At 48.3% G+C, this 22,660-nt stretch overlaps 1 protein-coding gene across 5 annotated transcripts in view; it reads left to right on the top strand.

The window, feature by feature from the left end:
- The window catches only part of WSCD1 (WSC domain containing 1), a 36,695-nt gene extending 21,464 nt beyond the window's left edge, over window positions 1–15,231 (top strand). For all 5 annotated transcript variants that reach the window (XM_062592883.1, XM_062592886.1, XM_062592887.1 and 2 more), the window contains 5 exons: window positions 1,521–1,642; window positions 11,368–11,518; window positions 12,411–12,575; window positions 13,357–13,557; window positions 14,686–15,231. In XM_062592883.1, coding sequence (XP_062448867.1) covers window positions 1,521–1,642; window positions 11,368–11,518; window positions 12,411–12,575; window positions 13,357–13,557; window positions 14,686–15,038 — 992 coding nt within the window. In that variant the 3' untranslated portion in view covers window positions 15,039–15,231. The remainder of the gene's footprint in view (window positions 1–1,520; window positions 1,643–11,367; window positions 11,519–12,410; window positions 12,576–13,356; window positions 13,558–14,685) is intronic.
- The last annotated feature ends 7,429 nt before the right edge of the window (window positions 15,232–22,660 follow it).

Below are 22,660 nucleotides of genomic sequence, written 5' to 3'. Positions count from 1 at the left end.
GGCCCACAGCAGAGAGTGGGGCCGGAGAGCAGAGCAGCTGCTGCTGCGGACCAAGACCCATGCTGTACATGCTTTGAGGTTTTTATTTTGGACTAGCTCTATAGGCTTAATGCCTGTTAGAAAGTGGAGTGCATTGGGGCACTCCTGAAGCACCTCTGCTTCGGTTTCATCACAGGGATCCCAGCTTCCATGGTGTGAGGCAAAGAAAGGCACGGAGAGCAGGGATCATTGGGAGATGTGTTTCTAAAGCGTATCCCTCATCTGATCCACAATTCTGACGTAGATACACCCTAACCACAGCCAAGGACGAATCTCAAAAACCTGTGTAAGTGAGCAGCTTCTTAGATTTGTTTTTGTCTCGTGGTGGAAAATCTGGGCCCGTCTAATATTCACGCAGAACCAAAATCTTCCTTCAAAGCTGTACTACGTCTCTGTTTATCCAGCCCATTTCCCACATCAGTTCTGGTGAGAATTGCTTAAGATGGGCAGTAGTACCTCAAAAATAGAGCTATGGATCAAGACTCGTAAGACCCATGTTGATTCTGAAACCCACATTTCTCCCTCTTAAGTGATGTTAAGCAAATTACTACATGTCTATTTTCCACCTCTGTATGGCCCACAAAATTCTCATGCTTTCAGAAGTGCTGTACAACGTAGACTTTTCTTTTTCTAACCTAGCCACACAATATTACTTTCTTCATTATCATCACTTCACCTATGCAAGCCCATTGCTATGCCTGGGGTAGTAAGTTTCTATGAGAGTTTGGGGGCTTTGCTTTTTTTTTTTTTTTTTTTTTTTTTTCCAGGAGCAAAAGGAAGAAATATACTGCTGTTAGTAGCAATGGTTTGGACCAAATCCTGATCTCTCTCACACTGATGAAAAACAGAGCAACTCTGCCAAGCTCTGTGGCATTTATACAAGAACAGATGAGATCAGAGGCTGATGCTTAAGATTTCAGGAAAGCTTTTCTCCCTGAACAACTTACAAAAGCTTCCTTCAGATTTCGAAGGATGCAGCAAACTCCCTTGCCCTGAAAAGAAAGCTAGTGAAAGGGAAGAGAAGAGGGATAGCTCAGTAACTGAGCAGATGTGCAGGAAGGTGAGTCCCTGTAGGGGCTTTCTGAATTCATTTAAATTCCATTCCTTTTCTTGTGCAGATCATGAGAAGCTTTGTAGATTTTTATCAGGGCTTTTAAGCCTTTCAGGGGAAAGTATGTCCTCAAAAGAAAACTGGGACTTGCAAACAATAGCAATGCCCTCCACCAGTGGAATTTAATTTAAACTCTTTGCTGCAGCCCTACTTTCAGTAGTTAGTACAAAGCTAAAGGCATGTGCTCCTTTCAATACCATGGGATTTGCAACACATTTTTCTAGTGTATATCATGGTTTCTCTTATTTCTAAAGTATTTGAAATATAAACTTTATTTTTTAGCTTCTGAACCTAATATTGTTCTTTGTGATAGTGGTAGGATACTATGGACATTGTTTTCTCAAGAGAAACCTATTTCATATCCCTGCAGGGAGGAATGTTATCTATCGAGGATGTTTTAGAGCTCCAGAAAATTTAACAGACACCTTTCCAGCCTCTTTGATACAGCCCAATTTGACGGTGGAGATGTGCTCTGAATTTTGCTCCAAGAAAGTAAGAACAGTTCTCATTTCACATCCTTTCTTCTTTTTTGTTATTTTAAATTTTAATCTACTAAGGGAATAGCAAAGATTAGTGCCTTAGAGCTTTGAATTTGTAAATGAGTTTCTGAAGGACAAAACTCGTCAGAATAAATATCCAGTGATGTATCTGGTCCGATTGCTCTCGAGTGGGGAAGGCGGGAAGGAAAGCCATCAGAATTATGCCACTAGATGTGATGCACAGAAAAGCCATTCTAAGTGACAAGTGTAGACCGTGGGAAAAATCAATTCCGCTTCCTTGTCACGCTCAAACCAAGCCCAGAGCTAAAGCTGCCCCCGGGGAGGTCTCCCCCGCTGCGGCTCGCTCTGGAGACGCGTCGCAGCGAGCGGGGCCCGGCCAGCAGCGCGGTCCTGCTGCGGTGCCCCGCTCCCCGGCCCGGCCGCGCTGGCGCTGGCCCCAGAGCCGCCACGGGTCTGAAGGCGCAAAGCCGAGCACCCCCAGCACCCCCAGCACCCCCGTCGCCCTGGCTGGCCCAGCACCCCCAGCACCCCCGTGGCCCCTGCCGCCCTGGCTGGCCGAGCACCCCCAGCACCGCCAGCACTGCCGTCGCCCTGGCTGGCCGAGCACCCCCAGCACCCCCAGCACCCCCAGCACCCCCAGCACCGCCGTCGCCCTGGCTGGCCGAGCACCCCCAGCACCCCCAGCACCCCCGTCGCCCTGGCTGGCCGAGCACCCCCAGCACCCCCGTCGCCCTGGCTGGCCCAGCACCCCCAGCACCCCCAGCACCCCCCGCACCGCCGCCGCCCTGGCTGGCCGAGCACCCCCAGCACCGCCGTCGCCCTGGCTGGCCCAGCACCCCCAGCACCCCCAGCACCGCCGCCGCCCTGGCTGGCCGAGCACCCCCAGCACCCCCAGCACCCCCAGCACCGCTGCCGCCCTGGCTGGCCCAGCACCCCCAGCACCGCCGTCGCCCCGGCTGGCCGAGCACCCCCAGCACTGCCGTCGCCCTGGCTGGCCCAGCACCCCCAGCACCCCCAGCACTGCCGTCGCCCTGGCTGGCCGAGCACCCCCAGCACCCCCGTCGCCCTGGCTGGCCCAGCACCCGCAGCACCCCCAGCACCCCCCGCACCGCCGCCGCCCTGGCTGGCCCAGCACCCCCAGCACCGCCGCCGCCCTGGCTGGCTGAGCACCCCCAGCACCCCCAGCACCCCCAGCACCGCTGCCGCCCTGGCTGGCCCAGCACCCCCAGCACCGCCGTCGCCCCGGCTGGCCGAGCACCCCCAGCACTGCCGTCGCCCTGGCTGGCCCAGCACCCCCAGCACCCCCAGCACCGCCAGCACTGCCGTCGCCCTGGCTGGCCGAGCACCCCCAGCACCCCCGTCGCCCCCGTCGCCCTGGCTGGCCCAGCACCCGCAGCACCCCCAGCACCCCCCGCACCGCCGTCGCCCTGGCTGGCCCAGCACCCCCAGCACCCCCAGCACCGCCGCCGCCCTGGCTGGCCGAGCACCCCCAGCACCCCCAGCACCCCCAGCACCGCTGCCGCCCTGGCTGGCCCAGCACCCCCAGCACCGCCGTCGCCCCGGCTGGCCGAGCACCCCCAGCACTCCCGTCGCCCTGGCTGGCCCAGCACCCCCAGCACCCCCCGCACCGCCGTCGCCCTGGCTGGCCCAGCACCCCCAGCACCCCCAGCACCCCCGTCGCCCTGGCTGGCCGAGCACCCCCAGCACCCCCAGCACCCCAGCACCCCCGTCGCCCTGGCTGGCCGAGCACCCCCAGCACCGCCGTCGCCCTGGCTGGCCCAGCACCCCCAGCACCCCAGCACCCCCATCGCCCTGGCTGGCCCAGCACCCCCAGCACCGCCGTCGCCCTGGCTGGCCCAGCACCCCCAGCACCCCCAGCACCGCCGTCGCCCTGGCTGGCCCAGCACCCCCAGCACCCCCAGCACCGCCGTCGCCCTGGCTGGCCCAGCACCCCCAGCACCGCCGTCGCCCTGGCTGGCCGAGCACCCCCAGCACCGCCGTCGCCCTGGCTGGCCGAGCACCCCCAGCACCCCCGTTGCCCTGGCTGGCCCAGCACCCCCAGCACCCCCGTCGCCCTGGCTGGCCACGCTGGCATAAGCACTGATCCACTAAGCTCCGGGGCCTCCCCGTTGCCTCTCTATAAATGCACATGAGAGAGATAAGCACTACTGCAAGCAGCAGAACGATCACACCACAACACTTCGTACTCCACTTGTAATGATAGCCATGGTATGGAAATAAAGGCCTTAGAAAAATCAGATCTCAGGTGTTGCAAGCAAGAATGCTGATCAAAGATCCAACTTTGTTCCTCTACCGATCAGGGCATGGTTTGGCACGTATTTGCATTTGCTGCATTAAACATGGCTGCAGCACCCACAGAGGAGCTATTTCCATTCACCTGACGGGGACACATGTACCGGCTAAGCGGACTAGGAGTATATAACTAATTAAAAAAGAGCTGCAAGAGAAAAAAATAAGCATACATAGAGCAGGTGAGCTTTCCTGGTACTTCTACACAAATATGTCTCCCTCACACTAGGAGAATTTATTCTGCCTTCCCTGTAACCCAATCCAGGAGGGGAATTTTAATGGAATCATTTTAAAATTCCTTGATGCCAGTATACAAGACCACAAGAAAGCAGTTAATAAGCTCGTGTGTGTTTATTGGCTTTTGAGCCAAAGGCGAGAACAGGCAGGCTAATGTCCACAGTCCTTCTGCAGGCTCTTGCTCTAAAGCATCACTTTTTCTTCTGTCCTCTCCATCTATCACAGAGTTAGACCGTGGATGTAAGAACTGAAAGAGAGTTTGATCCTGATGGACTCAGCCTAACAGAAGGGAATATTTGACCCTATGCACAGGCTACTTCAGTGGCTGTTGCTGTAGCGTGATTCTCTTCCCTCCCTATTCTGATGGGATTTTTTTTGGGGGGGGGGGGGGGGGGTAACAGAAGAAGATTCACTTTGGTTAGGTTCAGCCTGCAGCCACACTCAGTCTCAGGCACTAGCCAAACATTCAATTACTCTGTCTTCTAGCATCACAAAATTGATTAAAACTATTAAGGCATGAACAACAAATCTTCTTAATTAGTAGATAGAGTAATTACAGTAGTTCTGTGACGCCAGGTGGAAGGCCTTTCCCAGTCAACACATCCTTTATACTAGCTCATCAGAAGCGTGTTTGGAGAACGCGTCATGGATTAACTCTGTGCAGTGAGCTACCCTGTCTGCATTTTACTTACGTACCACCTGGTACATAGTACATTACAGACATGTATACACATATACTCACGTCCTCCATGCATAAGAACGTACAGTAAAAGCAGGACCTCAGAAAATCGGGAAAAGATCCATAACTCATGGGTTAGGTCCTAGTGCAGAGCATCGTCTGCTACTAGCAGGGACCATGCCCAGACCTGTGTCTGAAGGCACACACTACCCCATAGGGGTGGAAATACCTCAACCCCAGTACATCCACTCAGAGAGTCCCATCTGCCTTCCTGCTTTGGTAATCTCCGTAGAGATGTGGTCTGCCCTTCATGCACCAGAGTCTAACTGCCCTGATTAACTCCTAAAGGAAGCTGAAGAAAAGGTACCAAACCTTTTCTTTCTCCAAAACTGTGCAGGTTTACAACTGTTTACCTTTTTTTCTCTCCTTTTAGCTCTGCTAGGCACCATTCTCCCCCTTTGGAAAATGACTATTAAAGAATATTTGCCTGCAGAAAGGCTGGCAAGATCTTCCTCCATTGAAAAGCAGCAATTACATATCCACCATTCCAGCTATTACACACCACTTGGAATATTGCAGTATTAAATTCTTGTACTTGGTAATATCACTTTCTATCTGCAAGCAAAATGCTACACAACATCATAAATACCAGAATTACACCCTTTCTTACAATATCACCTTTTCCAAGCTGGCCTTTCCATTTTCTGCAATGTTGCTGTGGCAGCAATGTGATTTTCTGCATGCCTCAGTTGGCACAGACATAGAGGCTTAGTGTTATTAGCTATGGATGAAAGATACAGGAAGGAAAAACTTGTGAAATCTGTGTTAGAATTTTTCAATGAAATCTGTGCAACTTAGATTGCAAGTACTTTGGGGAAAAGACCATATTTTTATTTCATAGTTTGTTTTCAGTATGTGCTTTCTACAAATAATCAGGTTAAAATAGAAAAAAATCTATTAAGATCAAACTGCCTGGTTTCAGTCTCATTCAAATCACATCTCATAAAAAGCAACTCCATTCATCTCAGTGATTTATGCTACAATAAGTAAGGATGAAACCCAAAACAGAGAACGAACTACAATGTACACAAACTACCAGCAACTCCAGTGAACTGGGGCTGAAACAGAAACAATCAATTTAAGCTTTAACTCTATGCAATATTAGGACTTGTTCTAGTATGTTACAAACATTTGTCCTGACCTCGATTCTTTTCCTTGCAAAAGGAGATGCCTAGCTTCCTAGCTGATATGAACCTTAGTTCTCCTGAAATCAAGAGAGCCTTGTCATTTTAGTACAGCCTATTATGAGTAAAAGAATTATCCCACCAACTTTATGCATTCTAGATAAGCTAGCGGGCTTTTTAATGGGACTAGTTGGATACCTAAACACAAAAATAAATCTTTTGTTTTTCTTCTAAGTCCCAAAGAGCAGTTTGAGACACAGCATATTTATTTGTTAGCCTTGCAAATTGCTTTATGCATCTGCAGAGGTAGCATGGAAGAATTACAAGAATGAATTTGAGGCAACAACTATAGATGAAACCTTCTACATACAATTATCAATTTCTTAATTAACACAGTGATGACATGGCTTAATAGTAACCCATTATCACCCCATAACATAAAGGTATGAAAGTGTTTCTCTGCCAGGTCCCTTGGCCGGAAGCCATAATTTTCGTATATGCTCTTTTATAAGCCAACCTGAATACCAGATGAGCCTTCTCCATTTGAATTACGTTAAGAAAAAAAAAGAAAGAAAGAAAAAGAAAGCCCTTTTCCTAGTCAGCTATACTATGTAGTATACAAGACTAAAACCTGAAACAGCACTAAATCTTGAACAGAGAACCCCAACATTTCAATCCATTTAAAAAATACCTCAGCAAGTTTGCAAGCTTGAACATGACTAACTCTAAGGTGTTTCTTTAAGAACATGCCAAACTATCAACTTCAGAAGTAGACCTGTCATTTTGGATGCTGGATGCAGCTACGTTCTGTCATTTACTCATTAACAAAAGACTGCTAAGACTTTGATCCAAATCCTATTGGAAAAATTTGAGAGTGTTTCCAAGGGCTTCAGGTAGAATTTATTTTGACACAATGAAACACGGCCAGATCGTCACCTGGTGCAAATAAGCACAGGCCAACTGACTTTATTCTAGCAGTGAAAGAGGATTAAATTCAGGATCAGGGTCGTAGCAGGTGCATCAAAGAATTGCCCCCCTTGCCTTAACAGACAGCAACACAGAACAAGCCAGCATTTTTATTCAAGGGGTGATTGACTTTATGGTATTTATTCTTTGCTCTTAGGACATCTGTGCTAATGGAAACTTGATGAATGACATCTGGGTTTCTTGCAGAGTGACCATAGCCATTTTTAAATGAACCAAACACATCATTTTCACTTGAGAAAGATACTTCCTTTCATGGTTAGTCCCCTACTGTCTTATTCTTTTGGCACTGAGAAAAAAAATTTAGCAGGACAGGACAGTTAACAAAGGAAGTAGGGAAAGAATTTAACAGAGTAATGAGAGCAGAGCGTGTTTTTATATTCAACTTATGAATTCCCAATAGATTAATCTAACAAAAACAGTGATTGAATCATCACATCATCTGTGTTGCTATTGGAAAATGATTGATTTCCTTACAGCACTTGAACTGTCATGTTTAACTGAAGTGCAGACTTATGTGTGCTGAACTTGAGATGGACTACTCCTGCACTTAAATATTATGTGGTGGCTTAAAGCAGTAACCATCATTTGGGACTTACATAAATACAGGAGGTGAATGAAAGTGGATGGATTGCAGTTCTTGATTAAATATGGATGGGAAGACAGGGTTGAATATATTATTTTGCAAACACTTTGTGTGCTGCATCAGGTAGGCACACAATCTGAATAATCACTCGTCTGACTATAGTGCTTTGCACTGATGCTTGGGATCCTGGTGCATTTCCCAGAACTATCGTTGTGCTTTTTCAGTGATCAGAGCATACTCACTGAAAACGTTTCATTCATGAAGCCAGCTCCCTTTTCTCCCCTATCTCCAAACACATGTTGAAGCCAGAAAAGAAAGCACATTTATATTTAATTTTTATGGAAATAAACTCTTAGACATCCCCTACAGAATTGAAAAATACTCTGCATTTTCAGGATCAAGTCATGTTGCTGAAACCTTAATGTCGTAAATAAAGCAGCATTATTATCTGAATTTCTCCAGTCATTTTGCAAATGTAAAATGAGATCTGACAGTTTAATATACTTGATGAAACAAAACAGTTCAAGCAGTTGAAGGCGAGATCTTTTTCCTTTAATATGATGGCAATTTTTAAATCAAAATCAAAGTCAGTGGCACTGAAGGAATAGGGAAGGGAGAAGTTAAAGAGGCAATTCTTGTTATCTTGGTTTCTCTTTGCAATTGGCAAGTGTGCAAGGATTTGACATGAAAAAGGCACTCACTGTGTATGCTAAATCTAAATTAGTGACTAAATATTCTTCAGGCCTGAGCAAAGTAGTATCATTTTATGTTGATAGAGGAAACGTATGCTGAAATGGGGGTAAGAGCATTATTTGTCCCTGTCCATCACAATGATTTTTGGACATTTGGGGGAAAACTAACAATCCAAGAACAGGAGAGGGAGTGAGCAGAGTCTGTCCTCTAGTTTACTGGAAATAAGTTCTGCCAGCATCTCAGTTCTCTGTGTTAGGGTCACGTTACCTACATTAAATCTACATTAGAGTGCATAAACGCACAGAAGTAGCCACAAAGAAATGTTGAAGATCACATCAGGTATGAGATTGCACTAGCCCTGCCAGCTATTTGGGATGCCATCCTCAAGTAGTAAAAGAAACATCTCCCAGCATCTGTAATGTAGCCAGTCTCTTTAGAATCAAAGATAAGCAACACGGAGGCAAATATGGGCATGCTCTCTTGATTAATTTGTTTGTAAAGACATCCCTTGCCCCTCGGGAGCTGCAACCAGATGTCAGCTCTTCCCCTCCCCCCCCCTTTTTAAATCCTTTTTGTTGATTCTTCCTGAAGGTTAATTAGATCAAGGATTTGCGTAGCATATATCCATGGATTTTTTCCCCATTCCAGGAAGAATTCTTTACTAGAGGTTTCATACACAGTGCACCACTAGAATTACAACACTTTCAAATTAGGTGCTTATTAAAGAAACATAGTGGAGGAAGAAGTCCAACATACTGGCTAGTGAAGATAGCAGGCATAGTGTTCAGATACAGGTTAATTCTACCATCTGATAGCCAAAACCAAAGCACGGTTGGAAAGGTTGAGAAAGGCACGGAAATACCACCCCCCCACCCCCCCCGAAACACCCCCCCCCACACACACACAAATTGGATAAACAACAGAAGATAGCTCTCAAATCATCATCTGACTACTGGGAAAGCTGCATAAAAGAGGGAGTCAGTCTGACTCCCCTGCCTTGCAGAAGTGTCAAATGCTGACCCTAAATCTCTATTCCTCTGAACCAAACCTAGCCGCATGTAGTGATGCAGAGTGGTTGTAACACACTATTATACCTTCTAATGCTGATTTTGCCTTCATGGAAGTGATTGTACAAATAAGCAAATATTTCTCCATACCTCTGCCTGGGTCTCCTCATAAAATATCCAACCTTCCAAAATAATTAAACACTTTACAGATGCCAAGTAGCACAAAATTGGTAAATTTTTATTCTAGGCTATGCTTGAGGGCCAGGTCATTTATTAGTTTCTCAAATGGAAAAAAAACAAAAAAAAAAAAAAAACAAAACAAAACAAAAAAAAAAACATTGCTTCATTGTAAGGGGAAAACTTCTATTTGCAGGCAGAAACAGAAATATTTTGCCCTTGGATCAAATCCGTAAATAGTTTCTGACAATGTCATATCTCATTCACTAAGCAAACGCGGGCTGTTTGGGCACAGATGGCACACGTGTTGTATTTGACTCCTTATCAGAGGATAAGCACGTGGGGACGAGCGAGAGATAAGCTGCTCAGCAGTTCTGTCACGCAGTTCTAGACTCCAAAGATTTTTAAAAGGCAAAAAGTGTTGATATGGAATAGGCAGAATTCGATGCTTTGTGCTCGAATAACCCCCTGAGCTTCCTTCAGCCATTTTGTCGTTGCAGTTGAGCCTGTCCCTGCATGCCAATGCGCACACACTTCTGAGCTAGTCATCAGGGACGCCTTGGAAACCCAAGAAAAAGCAAATCCAGTCCTCCCGGTACAAGGAGGAAGACTGAATTTTAGGGCCAGTTTTAGCCAAGTAGTAAGTGTGGTTTTCCTATTAAGCACACAAGCAATTGCATATTTCTTCAGCAAATAATTAGCACACATCTCCTTCTAAAATTTCTTTGCGTTATCATCACTAGCATAATCTGGGCAGGTGGCTGCATGCCTAGGTGAAGAGAAATCAAGATTCATATGTGCAGGACCTCAAGTTTCCTCATACAGTGCTAAATTGACCTTCATGGATTTATTCCCTATTACTAATCCTTCTGTACCAGAGACCATTTATTTGTTTCTTCCACATACCACAGAGAGGGTTTCTTTGAGGACAAAGACCTCTTTTCTCCTTCCTATCTTACAGCCTGCTGCTGGCCCTGATCCTGCTGCACCGCTTTATTTCATGGTGCAGCAGCAATATTGCTTTGCAGCCTGTTCCGCGTGCCAAGTCAGATGGGTATACCAAAAGTTTAGCAACATCTCAGATGCACTGAAAAATCTCTTATAGCCAGAAGTTTTCATGGTTCGTGGGCATGGTTTCAGGGCACCACTGCTTCCCCGCGCAGGCCCATACGTGCTGTCAGTGCAGTCCCTCTGAGTAGAGGCTGTAAAAATTACTTGTTACCCTGTTCTTAAATGCTCTTTCCCAAAAGACATGCAGTAATGCTCACATTCGTGTTTCCCAATGTGTGAACAAGTCATACTATCATAAGTATGTTTTTTTAGGGCTTGACCTTTTCTTAAAGAGATGCAGCAGTTAGTGGGACTAAATTCCCATTTTCCTCCTAATGTTTTAAGTTTAAGAGCAGGTTTCCTTCACAAATTCTGGTGAAGCCAAATGAACGAGTCAGACCTTTTAGCAGCTGAGTCCTCAACTTGGCAGTCTAAAGACAGAGGCTTAAAAGAGACTGCCTTAAAAGAGACTGCCTGATTCAAGATGCTGGTTTTGGGGGTCAATAAGAACTATTCCTACACTGAAGACGTAGGGTGAAGTTACGTGCTATGCGCTGCAGGAGTATCGTCAACTTACTTTTTATAGAGAAAAGAGTATTCTGAGTTGTTAAGCTTGACAAGCTTGTTGTCTAAAGATCTTTTTAAAATATTGCCACATGAAAGTCAGTAGCAGGACACGGAACACGAGCTTTACGAGGAAGCGTCGAGCACGGCTTTGATCGCGGCGGCGGCCTTGCAAAGATCAGTTTTCCTCTGAGCAGGAGGCGGCCGCGGCGGCACTCGCGTCCTGACCCGCTCCTCCGTCCGCAGGAGTTTCCCCTGGCAGTCGTCCGAGGGACGGAGTGCTACTGCGGCTACCCCACGAGGCGCTTCACGCTGCACGACGGGGCCGAGGGGCCGCGCTGCCGCCGGCTGCACAGCGCCAGCAGCCACTGCCTGGTCTACCAGACGCCGGTGCAAGGTACGGCAGAGCCCCGCGGGCAGAGCCCCGCGGGCGGGCACGGTGCCCAGCGCGCCCCTGCTCCGACCCCCCGGCAGTCGCTCCTAAACCTGTGTTCGTCCAGGTGTTTTTCCAAACATCCTTTCGTTAAGCAGCGCAGCCCCCCAGTAGGGAAAGTTAATTATTTTGCAGATGGAGAAAAGGCATACCCAGAGCCACGCAGCATCTCGCGGCCGTCGGGAATAGGGATCCCCGTGGTCCAGTCCCCCGGCCCGATCGTCGGCCGCTCGTCCCACCAGCTCCGCTGGCACCGCGCCGGCACAAAGCTCTCTCACTATTTCTTATGCGTTCGCTTTTCACGACCCCCCAGAGAAATAAGGGTAGGATTTTCGAAAGCATGCAGGGAAATCAGGTGTCTAGCCCCCACTGAAGATTAATGTGATCTGGGATTTAACTGCCTTAGGCCCCTTTGAGAAAAACCACAGCTTAAGAGGTTTAACTGAACTCGAACTCGTTTCAGGAGGAGGGGTTTCTCCTGCGCTATAAAACTCGCAATTTACAGGTTTAATGCGCATTCAGGCTTTCACTGAAGAGTCGGCCTGCCAGGCAAATAGCAGGCAACAAACAGGCTTCGAGGGCTTTTTAATCAGAGCTTGCTGGCACCTACAATAGTTTGCTGCAGTTCTAACAACAAAGCATGTCCTCACACAAAACCTGTGAAAGCCTCCAAGGAGGGTAATCTCTTTGGCCTTTTATGGCTGAATTAATTTTGGGAAGTAGCTGACTCGCCACTAGACTCAAATTGATACCTTGTATTGATAAAAAGAAGTAATAAATCCTTTAATCAAGAGCTGTCAGTAGAATTATTAAAAAGCCACCATGCTAACAATGAAATCTCTTCTATGCTCTGCAGACACCCGCTGCACAGATAGGAAGTTCCTGACCACGAAATCCAAAGTGTTCGTTGCCTTGTCTAGTTTTCCCGGGGCTGGGAATACATGGGCTCGGCATTTAATAGAACATGCCACAGGATACTACACGGGCAGCTATTACTTCGATGGAACCCTGTACAACAAAGGTACTGTTCCCAGAGAGATGGGAAAACGTGTTTTGAGACCCAACTATTTACTTGCTCTGACATTCTTCTATGTGGAATGAAAAAGGCTGTCACTATCATCACATCCGATTAAATTTAAACATGTGTTTGGAACAAGTGGGCTCACATGGTGAAGACAGCAGAGGCTGCTTGAATAATACACTAAGCCTGACAGGCAGATACCTCCACGAGAGCCAGACATGCGCTTTGCAAGATCCGAAAACCACTTGCATTGGTCTCGCAGCAGAGGGGCATTTGTGCAGCTCCCCACCTAAGCGAGTGGCCTAAAAGAGAAAGCTGGCTGAACCCCGGGTGCAAGACTTTTCAGTAGCACATGGAAGATCAGGGATAGGTTTAAGTGCTACCACTTACTGAGAGAGGCCAGCATCCCTCAGAGGGCATGACATTTAGCAAGCACCACGCACCGACCGTGTGAACGGCAGAGCTCTTTCACAGCTTGCTGCTCAAGAGCTCCTCAATCTACGAGGAAACCCTGCATCCCCACTCAAATCACAGCTAGCTGCGGGCTTCAGCCAGAGGCAAGGTACTCGTTATGGCAGGCAAAGAAGAACACACAAAAAGATGATCCCAAACCAAATAAAATGAATATGCCTTGTAGGTGGTCAGAGGTGAGGCCAAGAATAAAACCCAGCTCTAGCCCCAGGTCCTAGATGACAGATTTGGTGCTCTCACAACATATACTGTTTTACGTATTGGCATCAATACAAGTGAAAAATCCAACGATCCTGTCCTTATAAAACAGGTTTTAAAGGGGAAAAAGACCACTGGAGAAGTAGAAGGACTATCTGTGTGAAAACGCATGAAAGTGGCAAGACAGAGATCGAGATGTTCGACTCTGCGATCCTGCTGATAAGGAACCCATACAAGTCGCTGATGGCCGAGTTCAACAGGAAATACGCCGGGCACCTGGGGTATGCGACGGACAGGAACTGGAAGAGCCAAGGTAAGGCGCCGAGCCGGCACAGACCCAGCGGTATCTAGCATGGCTTCCAAACAGATTTTGAGATCTACTTTCTTGGCACTACAAAGGTGCTACTGTACTGGAGATAAATAAGAATAACAAAAGATAGTAGTGATAAGAGGACTTTACAGTCAGTGCTCCCTGAGCATTTGAAAAGACTTCAGGATATGGTAACCACACCTTTTTTTTTTTTTTTTTTTTTTTTTTTTTTTTTAATGCATTTGACTGGCAAGCTGAATAGCACGACAGTAATTTCCTTATTTAATACACTGCTGCATTTGGACTGTGCAGTGGTGAAGGAGTTCAGCACGCACTTCTTGTGCATTGCTATAGCTGGGCTCGACAGACCACACAGGCTTGGTGGGGAGGGAGGTCTTCTGTGACAGCATATTCCTTTCCCAAGTTCATACATCACCTTTCATCACCCACAACCCAAGATCTGTTCATTAAACCAAACAAAACATCCTCCTCAGAAGAGAAAAAGCCTAGAGGGAAAAGCTTCCTTGTACTGTAAACTGCAAATTGGTGTTTCACCTGTAAGTGCCCAGTGCAGCCCAGATCTTCAGCTGGGACCATCTCAACCCTCAGAAAATTAAACTGAGGGTCAGAAGCAGCAAATGGAAGACACTGAGGTGTCACTAATGCCCAAGGCAAAGGCAGGAAAATGATTCTGTAAATTATGTGCCAGTGATCCTGGCAGGTGACCCTAAATCCCTCTCACGTGCCAGGAACAGAAGAACCTTCCTTGTTAATCCTATTTCCCTACCTAACCTCCCCCAAAGCAGGGCAGTAAGCGTGCAGATGTGCTGTGCTACAGATTGAAAGTCAGGAGCACCCGTGGCCCCAGCCAAGAGCCGGGTAGCGTGCCAGATGCTGCATACCTGCACGTGCATAGCAAATAACAGCCCTGCCTGTTTTCTCAGACTAAGTTGGAAATGGGAATTAAAAGGTATGAAAACCACAGAGGTGAAACAATTTGCCTGAAGTTAGTGGCAAAGCACCGCTCAGACCAGCATGAGAGCGTTACCACCTTGCACCAAGATAACGCTGGGAAAGTGTTGTTAAGATGCAGCATGACTAACCTGTCCCACGTTCCTGTTTTCCTGCTAGAATGGCCCGATTTTGTGAACAGCTACGCCTCGTGGTGGGCATCCCACGTCCTGGACTGGCTGAAGTACGGAAAGCGCCTACTTGTCATCCACTATGAGGACCTGAAGCAGAGCCTCATCCCCAAGCTGAGAGAGATGGTGGAGTTTCTAAACATGACGGTGACGGAGGACCGGCTGCTCTGCGTGGAAAACAACAGGGACGGGAATTTCAAGCGGTCAGGCGCTAAGCAGAAGGATTTTGAGCCATTCACCCAGGAGATGAAAGATCTGATCAACAGATACATCCTGACCGTGGACGAGGCCCTGAGGAGGAGGAACTTCACAGGGCTGCCCAGAGAGTACGTGCCGAGATGATGGCCCTGGGCGCTCGGCCGCGTTCGAGGAATCAAGAGAGAAACAAGGGCAGGATAAGGGACGAGAGCTTTGGAGCGGCGGGAGCCGAGGCGCCGGCGGCGCCGCGAGCCTGCGGCCGGGGACAGCGCGGGGGTCCTGCCCCCCGCCGCCCGGGCGGCAGCCCGCGTGGCGCCTCCGCGCTCATAAACGCTTTTCACCCGAGCTTTTAAGAAAACGAGTCGCTTTGTTTTTTTCCTCCTCTACCGCCGCCTGCCCGCTCCCTCGTGCCATGCGGGCCCGGGGCGGGCGGGCGGGCAGTGCGCAGCGGGAGCCCGGGGGGATCCCTGGAGGGGACGAGGGCCGGGGGATCCCCGCAGGGGGGACCCGGGGGCTGGGAACGGGTGCTGGGTCGCGCGGCAGCCGCCGCTTCCCCTTAGCCAAGCCGCTCCCCAAGCTCCTTCCCAGAGTTTTGCTGCTTCCAGCTGCCCCGCCGCCAGCGGAGCGCGGCTGCCGAAGGGGCGGAGCGGGCGAGCCCGGGCTGCCGCCCCTCGCCGCGGGCCGGGCCGGGCCGGGCTCCCGGAGCACCGCGGCACCAGCTCCTTTGCAGGGGTGATTCTGCGAGGCTTCGGTCTTTCTGAAAGACGCAGTTTGCGCGCACGCGCAGCGTTTCTCTGGCGCGGTGCAGAGCCCCGACGCGTGCGGGTGATCCCTGCTCGCCGCACCCGCTCCCCGGGGCCGCTCCGATCCGGCACCCGAGGCGCACGGTGCAAACACGCCCGCCAGACCCGCACACACTTAGAGGGGAAAGTCAAACATCCGCGCACGCAACGCGCGATACTTCAGGCTCCTCCACAATTGCTCGCGCAGCCCCTGCCAGGGTCGGGGACGCGGCAGCGCCCGCGCGCAGCTGCGGGCTGCGAGGAAGCCGCAAAGCAGGACCGTCCTCCCATTATGGCTTACCAAGTGACAGGTTCTTTCCAAAACAGGTATTCACATGCTTTGAAGCTCCGTTTTGGTACTAACTGCTGTTGACTGAGTTGAGTTACATCTCATGGAATTTGATCCCAATCCTAAGAAAGTTGTGGAAATACCTACTTCCACACAAAGAAACCGCTCCCATCCACACTAAAACACATGCGTGAGACCAGGGACCAAGATTTGGGTCCATCACAAAACATTAAGACTAAATGTTGTTTTATACTGCTAGAGAGGCAGCGTAATAATTTTATAAGTTCATTACAAAAAGCCAAAGACTACTTTGATCATTTCAGCTCTAAATGGTGAGGAAGAAAAGGACAGTTCACAAACTCTTAAAAAAGGCTAATTACATGTGCATCCTGTAATGAAGACTCTAGGCTAAAATTAGAATAGAAGAATTTTAATGAATATTTATTAGCGCTGTGCATGCCAAAAATCAGCTTCTTTAAAAAAGAAAATGTAGCTAATCAATTCTTTGTAGAGGTGATAAAGGAACTGCAGTTTATACATATACACACACATATATGGACACAGGTGTATATCATTGTTACATATTTCATAAATGCTAATTTAAGATTGTAGAAATAGACAAAGATTTCTTGGACCACTGCACACAATCCATGCTACCAGCTGCGTCACAGCATGTAAGTTATTCTCATAAATACATTAGCTTCCAATCTTTAAAAAATAATAATAAAAAAAGAAAGTTAATCTGCTGTACTCCAAGAAGGCTCTTGCAGAACCTCTCTAATGTAATGGTTAGGAATCACTCGTCTTTTAGCATAAGTAGCCCTTTTTATTTGTGCCCAGGGATGCTCACGGACACGGTGGCTCCACCCTGCTTGGTGGAGCAAGCTGGTTCATCCAGCCTTGCATACAAATGTGGCCAGATCCCAACAGGTTATATGGGCATGTAACCACTGCAAACACAAAAAGACAAAGCCATAAATTTAACATTGCCTTGGCCTCTGGCCAATAATTGCAACCCACCTGAAGCGGTGGCAGGGGATAATATCCTTTCCCTCTCTTTTAGCCTTAATAAAGAGAAGGTAGAGGGGGGGATCTGTGGACAGGACAGCATTTTTATTTTATTCCAAGCTCCTATAACACGCACCTCTTGGGGCCGAAGCTGCCACTCTCCCGCGCTCACAGCACGCTGAAGACGACCTGATCTAAATGGAATGCATCCAGCCTCCACGCACCAGTGCCAGGGCCAGCAGGGCCACTCGGACACCGCTTGGTCCAGGAACGAGGAGGAACAAGCGATCCATCACATGCGGCTACAGCACTCCAGGTCACGCAAGATTTTCTGTCTCCCTCTCCTGGAGGGCCACCTCCCTCTGACCTTTGGGGGATTTCTGGCAGAATAAGAGCCACAGGAGTTGAAATAAATAATTATGTTCACCCTACTCAGCCCAAAACTTGGCTTAAGATAGCTCATCCTCTCCCACTCTCTGTGAGATTATATCAAAACAGGGGGAAAAAAATCTCAAAATAACATTTGAGACTCATACTTCACAAGCCACCCAGGTGGACCTCTCCATATGTCTGGAGAGGCAAAGCAATGGATAGAGTCCAAAACCTGGCAGCAGGAATGAGAGGACAGAAGGCTCTGGAAGAAAGTAGATCTTTCTAGACAGTGCAGGTTTTGAACTAATTTTTACTAGGACTCTTCTGCTTCCTGACAGGTCAGGGGCTGACACTAGCTATAAAACTAGTAAAATTGGTCAAATTAAGTTGCATTTGGGACTGTTGTGCAGTAGGAGATTATCAGTGAATGTTGTTTTTATTTGAATTATTTTTCCTCCTGTACCCATTTTAATGAAAAAACAGTTTTCTTCATCAGTTCATGTATTTTTTTTAAAAAAAGCGATTTTCCTGCAAGGCAGGTCTTCCTACTCTCAACAAGCTCTACACTTATCCTACCGAGCTTTAATTAACCAGGATGTTTTAGTCAGAAAAAATAAGCTATCACGCCATTAAAAAACATGTTGATGTTCACTCCATATACATTTTCCTTCTAATTTGTATTCAATAGCAGCACATTAGAAATAAAAACATGCATGCAATTCCCTAAAGCTTTAACTTCCTGAAGCTTGGATGAGTCATAAGCAAGGAAAAAAACTCCAGAAAACAGAGATGCTGCATTAAAAAGACACGAGTTTAAGACCTGAACTTTTCAAAGCAAACAACTACCACAATAAGCAAGTTGGAATCAAGTCTCTCCATTAAATTGCCACTGTGTTTCACCCAGAGAGCCCAAGTCTGATCCCAACCGCTCTGCTGTTCCTGTTGCCAACTCCAGAGCTCCAAGCCCCGCTCCAGCCACACCACCAGGTTTGACCGAAGATGCTGTTGGTTTGCATTTCTCCTCTCCTTCAACAGCCATTGCCAAGACCTACAGCATAAAACATTCACAGACTCTCTCCTGACTGTTCACTGCAGCCGGTGCGAGGTCCATCCCTTCAGAGGGCAATATTCCCTGTCATCCTTGGGCACTCTGGCACTGAAGGGGCTGGTCACCCAAGCTAAAGTCCCCAGAGATGAGAGGCAGTGATGAGGTATGTGGCCGTGTTCCCTGCAGATCAAACCTCCCTCTGCACGTGACTACAAGCACCTGCTCTAGCAGCACAAAAGCAAGAGTTAGTTTTTCTAGATTAGTTGCTTTTTTGGGGGGGTGGGGGGGGGGGGGGGGAGAAGGGAACATTTTGTCGTGCATCTTCCACTGAGGAAGAACTGGGTGTCTCAGTTCAAAAATCTATTTACCAGTTAAGTACACTTGCACTCTTTTATATGTGGGGAAGAGGAAAAGAGCTAAACCTAACCAGGAACAGAGATTTAATAGCAGGCAAAATGGTTTTGCTTGCTGGAAGCCGGCTGAAAAAATAAAGCCTTTAAAGCAATACTAAAACGCATTAACGTCATCACCAGCCTTCATACGCAATACAGCCATGCTGCACTGCTTTATTAATTTTCCATTAAACTCATTTCTACTGAAACCTATTATTCATTGCCAAGATGAAGCTACTACTCCGAGACAGAAACATTAACCTCCATAAAATAATTAAAGGATAGATTTTCAACATGAGACCTTGTGTGTCACCTCTCTGGATCCTAATGAGCCTTTCACTGGCCTAGAATATAATGAGATGCTCAAATATAGAAAGTTGAGTTACTGTTTTTCTCAGTTGTGACATTTACTCAGCCAGAAAGATCCAACTTCTCAACCACATTACTAATAATTTACTTTTGACCTTGGGTAGTTGAGAGTAATCTTTAAGGAAGCAATCCTTTTAATCTCCTTTTTCTTTCAGCATTTAATTACTCCAACAAATTTCCAGATATACGAATTATAAAGGACTAAGTCAGTTCTTCCCTTTTGAACTACAGGGTCACACAGAAAGACTTTTTTTAAAAAGCTTTCTTCATACTCAGACCAGCAAAGCATTTTATCACAGCATTTGTTCTTTTTCCTTATAGCATCTGTTTATTTTTAATTAATGGATCCCAGGTGAGAAGCTTTTTCCTGTTGCGATACCGTCTCCCACTTGACCGGCAGCCTCGGTGCCACCCGTGGCGTGCCCAGCTCGGCTGGCTTTGAAAATAACCTCAGCACCTAACTCTGTTTACATGTTTCAGCATTTATGAATAATGCATACAGCTTTCAAAGGTTAAAATAAAAGCTCCTTTCCTGTACAGGTCACAATTATTTAATATTTCGACACAGGAACTTTCTTCATGAATATTAATAACAGAGGAGAAGTGACCTAGAACAGCCCTGTACTTTTCTCCTCAATATCAAACACCCACACAGTGCTTGGGAAACTGGCAGACTATAAATGTGAAAAAAAAGTTTCCTGCAACAGAAGGGAGAATTAAGCATTGTACTTTTGTACAAAACTGCGTAGCTGTCAGCTCGACAGCGATTACGTATTCAGTCTGTCGGAACGTCTATCTGCAATGACTTTCCAGCATAGCCACTGTCCGAGGAATTTCAGTATTATTTTAGTTCTCGGGGTGAAAAACAGCAATTTAGGACAAGTTCAGAAAGAGCAGCTCTTGTCCAAGGACTGGAAGAGCAAACGGGCACGCCTGGAGCACGTGAGCGCCCGCTCGCCCGGGCTGCACCTCCCCGGCTGCCGAACCCGCGCGGCTCGGACAAGCCGCCGGTCGCCTGCCGAGGAGCGGGCGAGCTGACGAAGGGGGCGACCTCCCAGCGGTGAAAAACACACACAACCCCCCCCAACACACAGAGGAGGTGAGCCCCACACGCGCTTTGCCCCGCGTCCCGACCAGCGCCCGGCACGCGGGGGCGACGCATCGCGCTGCCGGCGAGCGGCTCCCGCGCGGCAAGGCGGCGGGCGGGCGAGCGGAGACCTTGCAACGTGGATTACGGTCGCTGCCTGGATTCAGCTCCAGAGACTGTTCTACCTCAAGCGACTAGTAACATCCAAGCGTCAGCCAAGCATCGCCCATTCTTCAGCAAGAGAAGCACAGCAGCCAGCGCAGCACCAAGCGTAGGTCACTGGTCCGAAGCAGAGATGACACCACAAGCAGAGATACTGCTGGACTGGTTCCAAAATGGGGACCTTTTCATTTACTTATTTTAATGGTCGCTGGATCACACTTGATTTCTCTGGTTTGCGAGGAGTTGTAGAAAGCTAAGACCCGATTCCCCCCTTGCTTGGGCGTGTGTAAATCCGAGCGACCGCAGGAGAAGCCAGGAGAGTGGCCCGAGCGCAGCGGAGAGGTCCCACCGTCCCCCCATCCCACCGTCCCCTGCAGTGCACACATTCGTTCACCCTTCCAAGGCCATCGCGCTGCTCAGACCCGAGAGGAGCGAAGCAAGCGCTCTGCACCAAACACTACCAGCTCAGCCAAGCCGGAGAGCAACGCTGCTGCGTTCTGAAGGCTATAAAAATTTCAGTGAGTTTTACCTGAGAGAACAGTAAATGTTATAGTGATACTCACATCAGATTTTGAACCTGCCCAGGGCAGCACATAACTTTTTCACCCTCAAAAAGTATATATAAACTGTATACAGACCACTCACATTACCTGCTTTATAGTGCATTTGCTATGAGCAAGGTCAACCTGGTATAAGCTAAAAAAGCTGTCCTCTTCTATTTAAAACACTGAGAAAGTCAATGTTAAAGAGTAAAATTCACTTTCAAACCCAACAGAAGCACCAGCCCTTTTCAACAATTTACTTTCCACTAAGCTCAATTTTGAAGGTTTGAATTGAGCTGTATTAGTTTAGAAGGTCAATAAAGTTCTGTTTGCAAGACTGAATTTCTCCTATAACACATCAAAACCCTCAGCACCCTCCCACAGCACCGCAGCTGAAGTATCTTTCAACAGCAGCACAAGCTATCAACAGCTCTGCTACATTTCAGGAGAGCTGGAGCAACGGCACCTCGAGCGGCATTTGGGCCATACAACACCTCAAACTTCAGAGACTCACAGGTGAAACTTCTGTGACGAAGGGCATAAGACTTGCAAGGTGATTGCACACCCGCTTTCCTCTCCCGGAGCAGGTATCTAGGGAGATGAGATGTGCAGGACTTGCCTTGCTCCCTTAGGTTTTCAGGATACCGCCCCTCCGTTGCTCTTGCCCCACACGTCTTGGGGCTGTACGAATAAGCTTCTCCAGCACAGCAGATGTGAACAGTGCCCATCAGCTCACACCCCTCCGGCATCAGCTCAGCTGGCGCTGACGGCAGTAGAGGACTGCTCACATAGGCAGGCGGGTTTTCTGCATGCACCTGCATGAGGGTCAGGACAGCCCACCTTAGCCCCAGTGGATGTACTTAACCTAGCGCCAGCTCCTCCTTACTTAGGAGCCTTTCATCTGGAAGGCAAGAGTCCCTGCAGGCGCACGCAGCCTTAGGGCATTAGTAGCTCAAGGGGCACAGGAGGGTGGACATTTCTGGGAACCCACTCTTGTAATGGCCTCCACTAGAAGAGTTTATTGTGAGATTACATTAAAATTAGTATTAAAGCATGACTAATCTTGAACTTCCAGTACGAAATTTAATGGGCACTTTCTAACCCATTCTGTCCACGGCACCTTGGTTCTCACTAACTGGCTTCTGACACACTGAAACAAAACAGCCGCCAAAAAAAGAAAATCCACTGCAGAAGAGATGGCAACAGCTTGCTACCAAAATCTTCAATGTCTGCAGGGAAGAGCAAGTACGTAAGGGAGGTCCTGAACGTGCGGGGCCACGTTTGCTGCTACACGCGAGCAGGTCGGGAGCAAAGAGAGACGCAAAGTAACGCCAGGCTGCACCGTGTCCCAGCCGAGTCCCTAAGGGCTCCAGTATAGCTGAGAACTGGAACAATTCCCAATGCTTGAAACGCCTATACAGCAAGGAAAAAAAAGGTCATTAAAATTAGATGAAAGGAACTAGAGAAAATTGCACTCTCAAACACGAAAACCACCCCCACGCTGCCCAGGGCGAGTCGGTCCTCCTTACACTGCGAGGCACCAGCCGCCAAGGACCCCAAGCCCCAGTCACCACTGCCAACACCACCGCTTCGGCCAGCGCCAGAGCTGGTTTCACCCACCGCTGGCATCGTGAAAGTCCCGCCGGCAGGATGTGCCGGCTCGGGCAGCTCTGCCTCCGACAGCCCGGGGAGCTCCGGGCCCCCGGGTCTCTGCC

The sequence above is a fragment of the Rhea pennata genome, chromosome 20, assembly GCF_028389875.1.
Source record: "Rhea pennata isolate bPtePen1 chromosome 20, bPtePen1.pri, whole genome shotgun sequence".
In the NCBI taxonomy this organism is placed as follows: Eukaryota; Metazoa; Chordata; class Aves; order Rheiformes; family Rheidae; genus Rhea; species Rhea pennata.
This window is presented reverse-complemented; position numbering and strand designations above follow the sequence as displayed.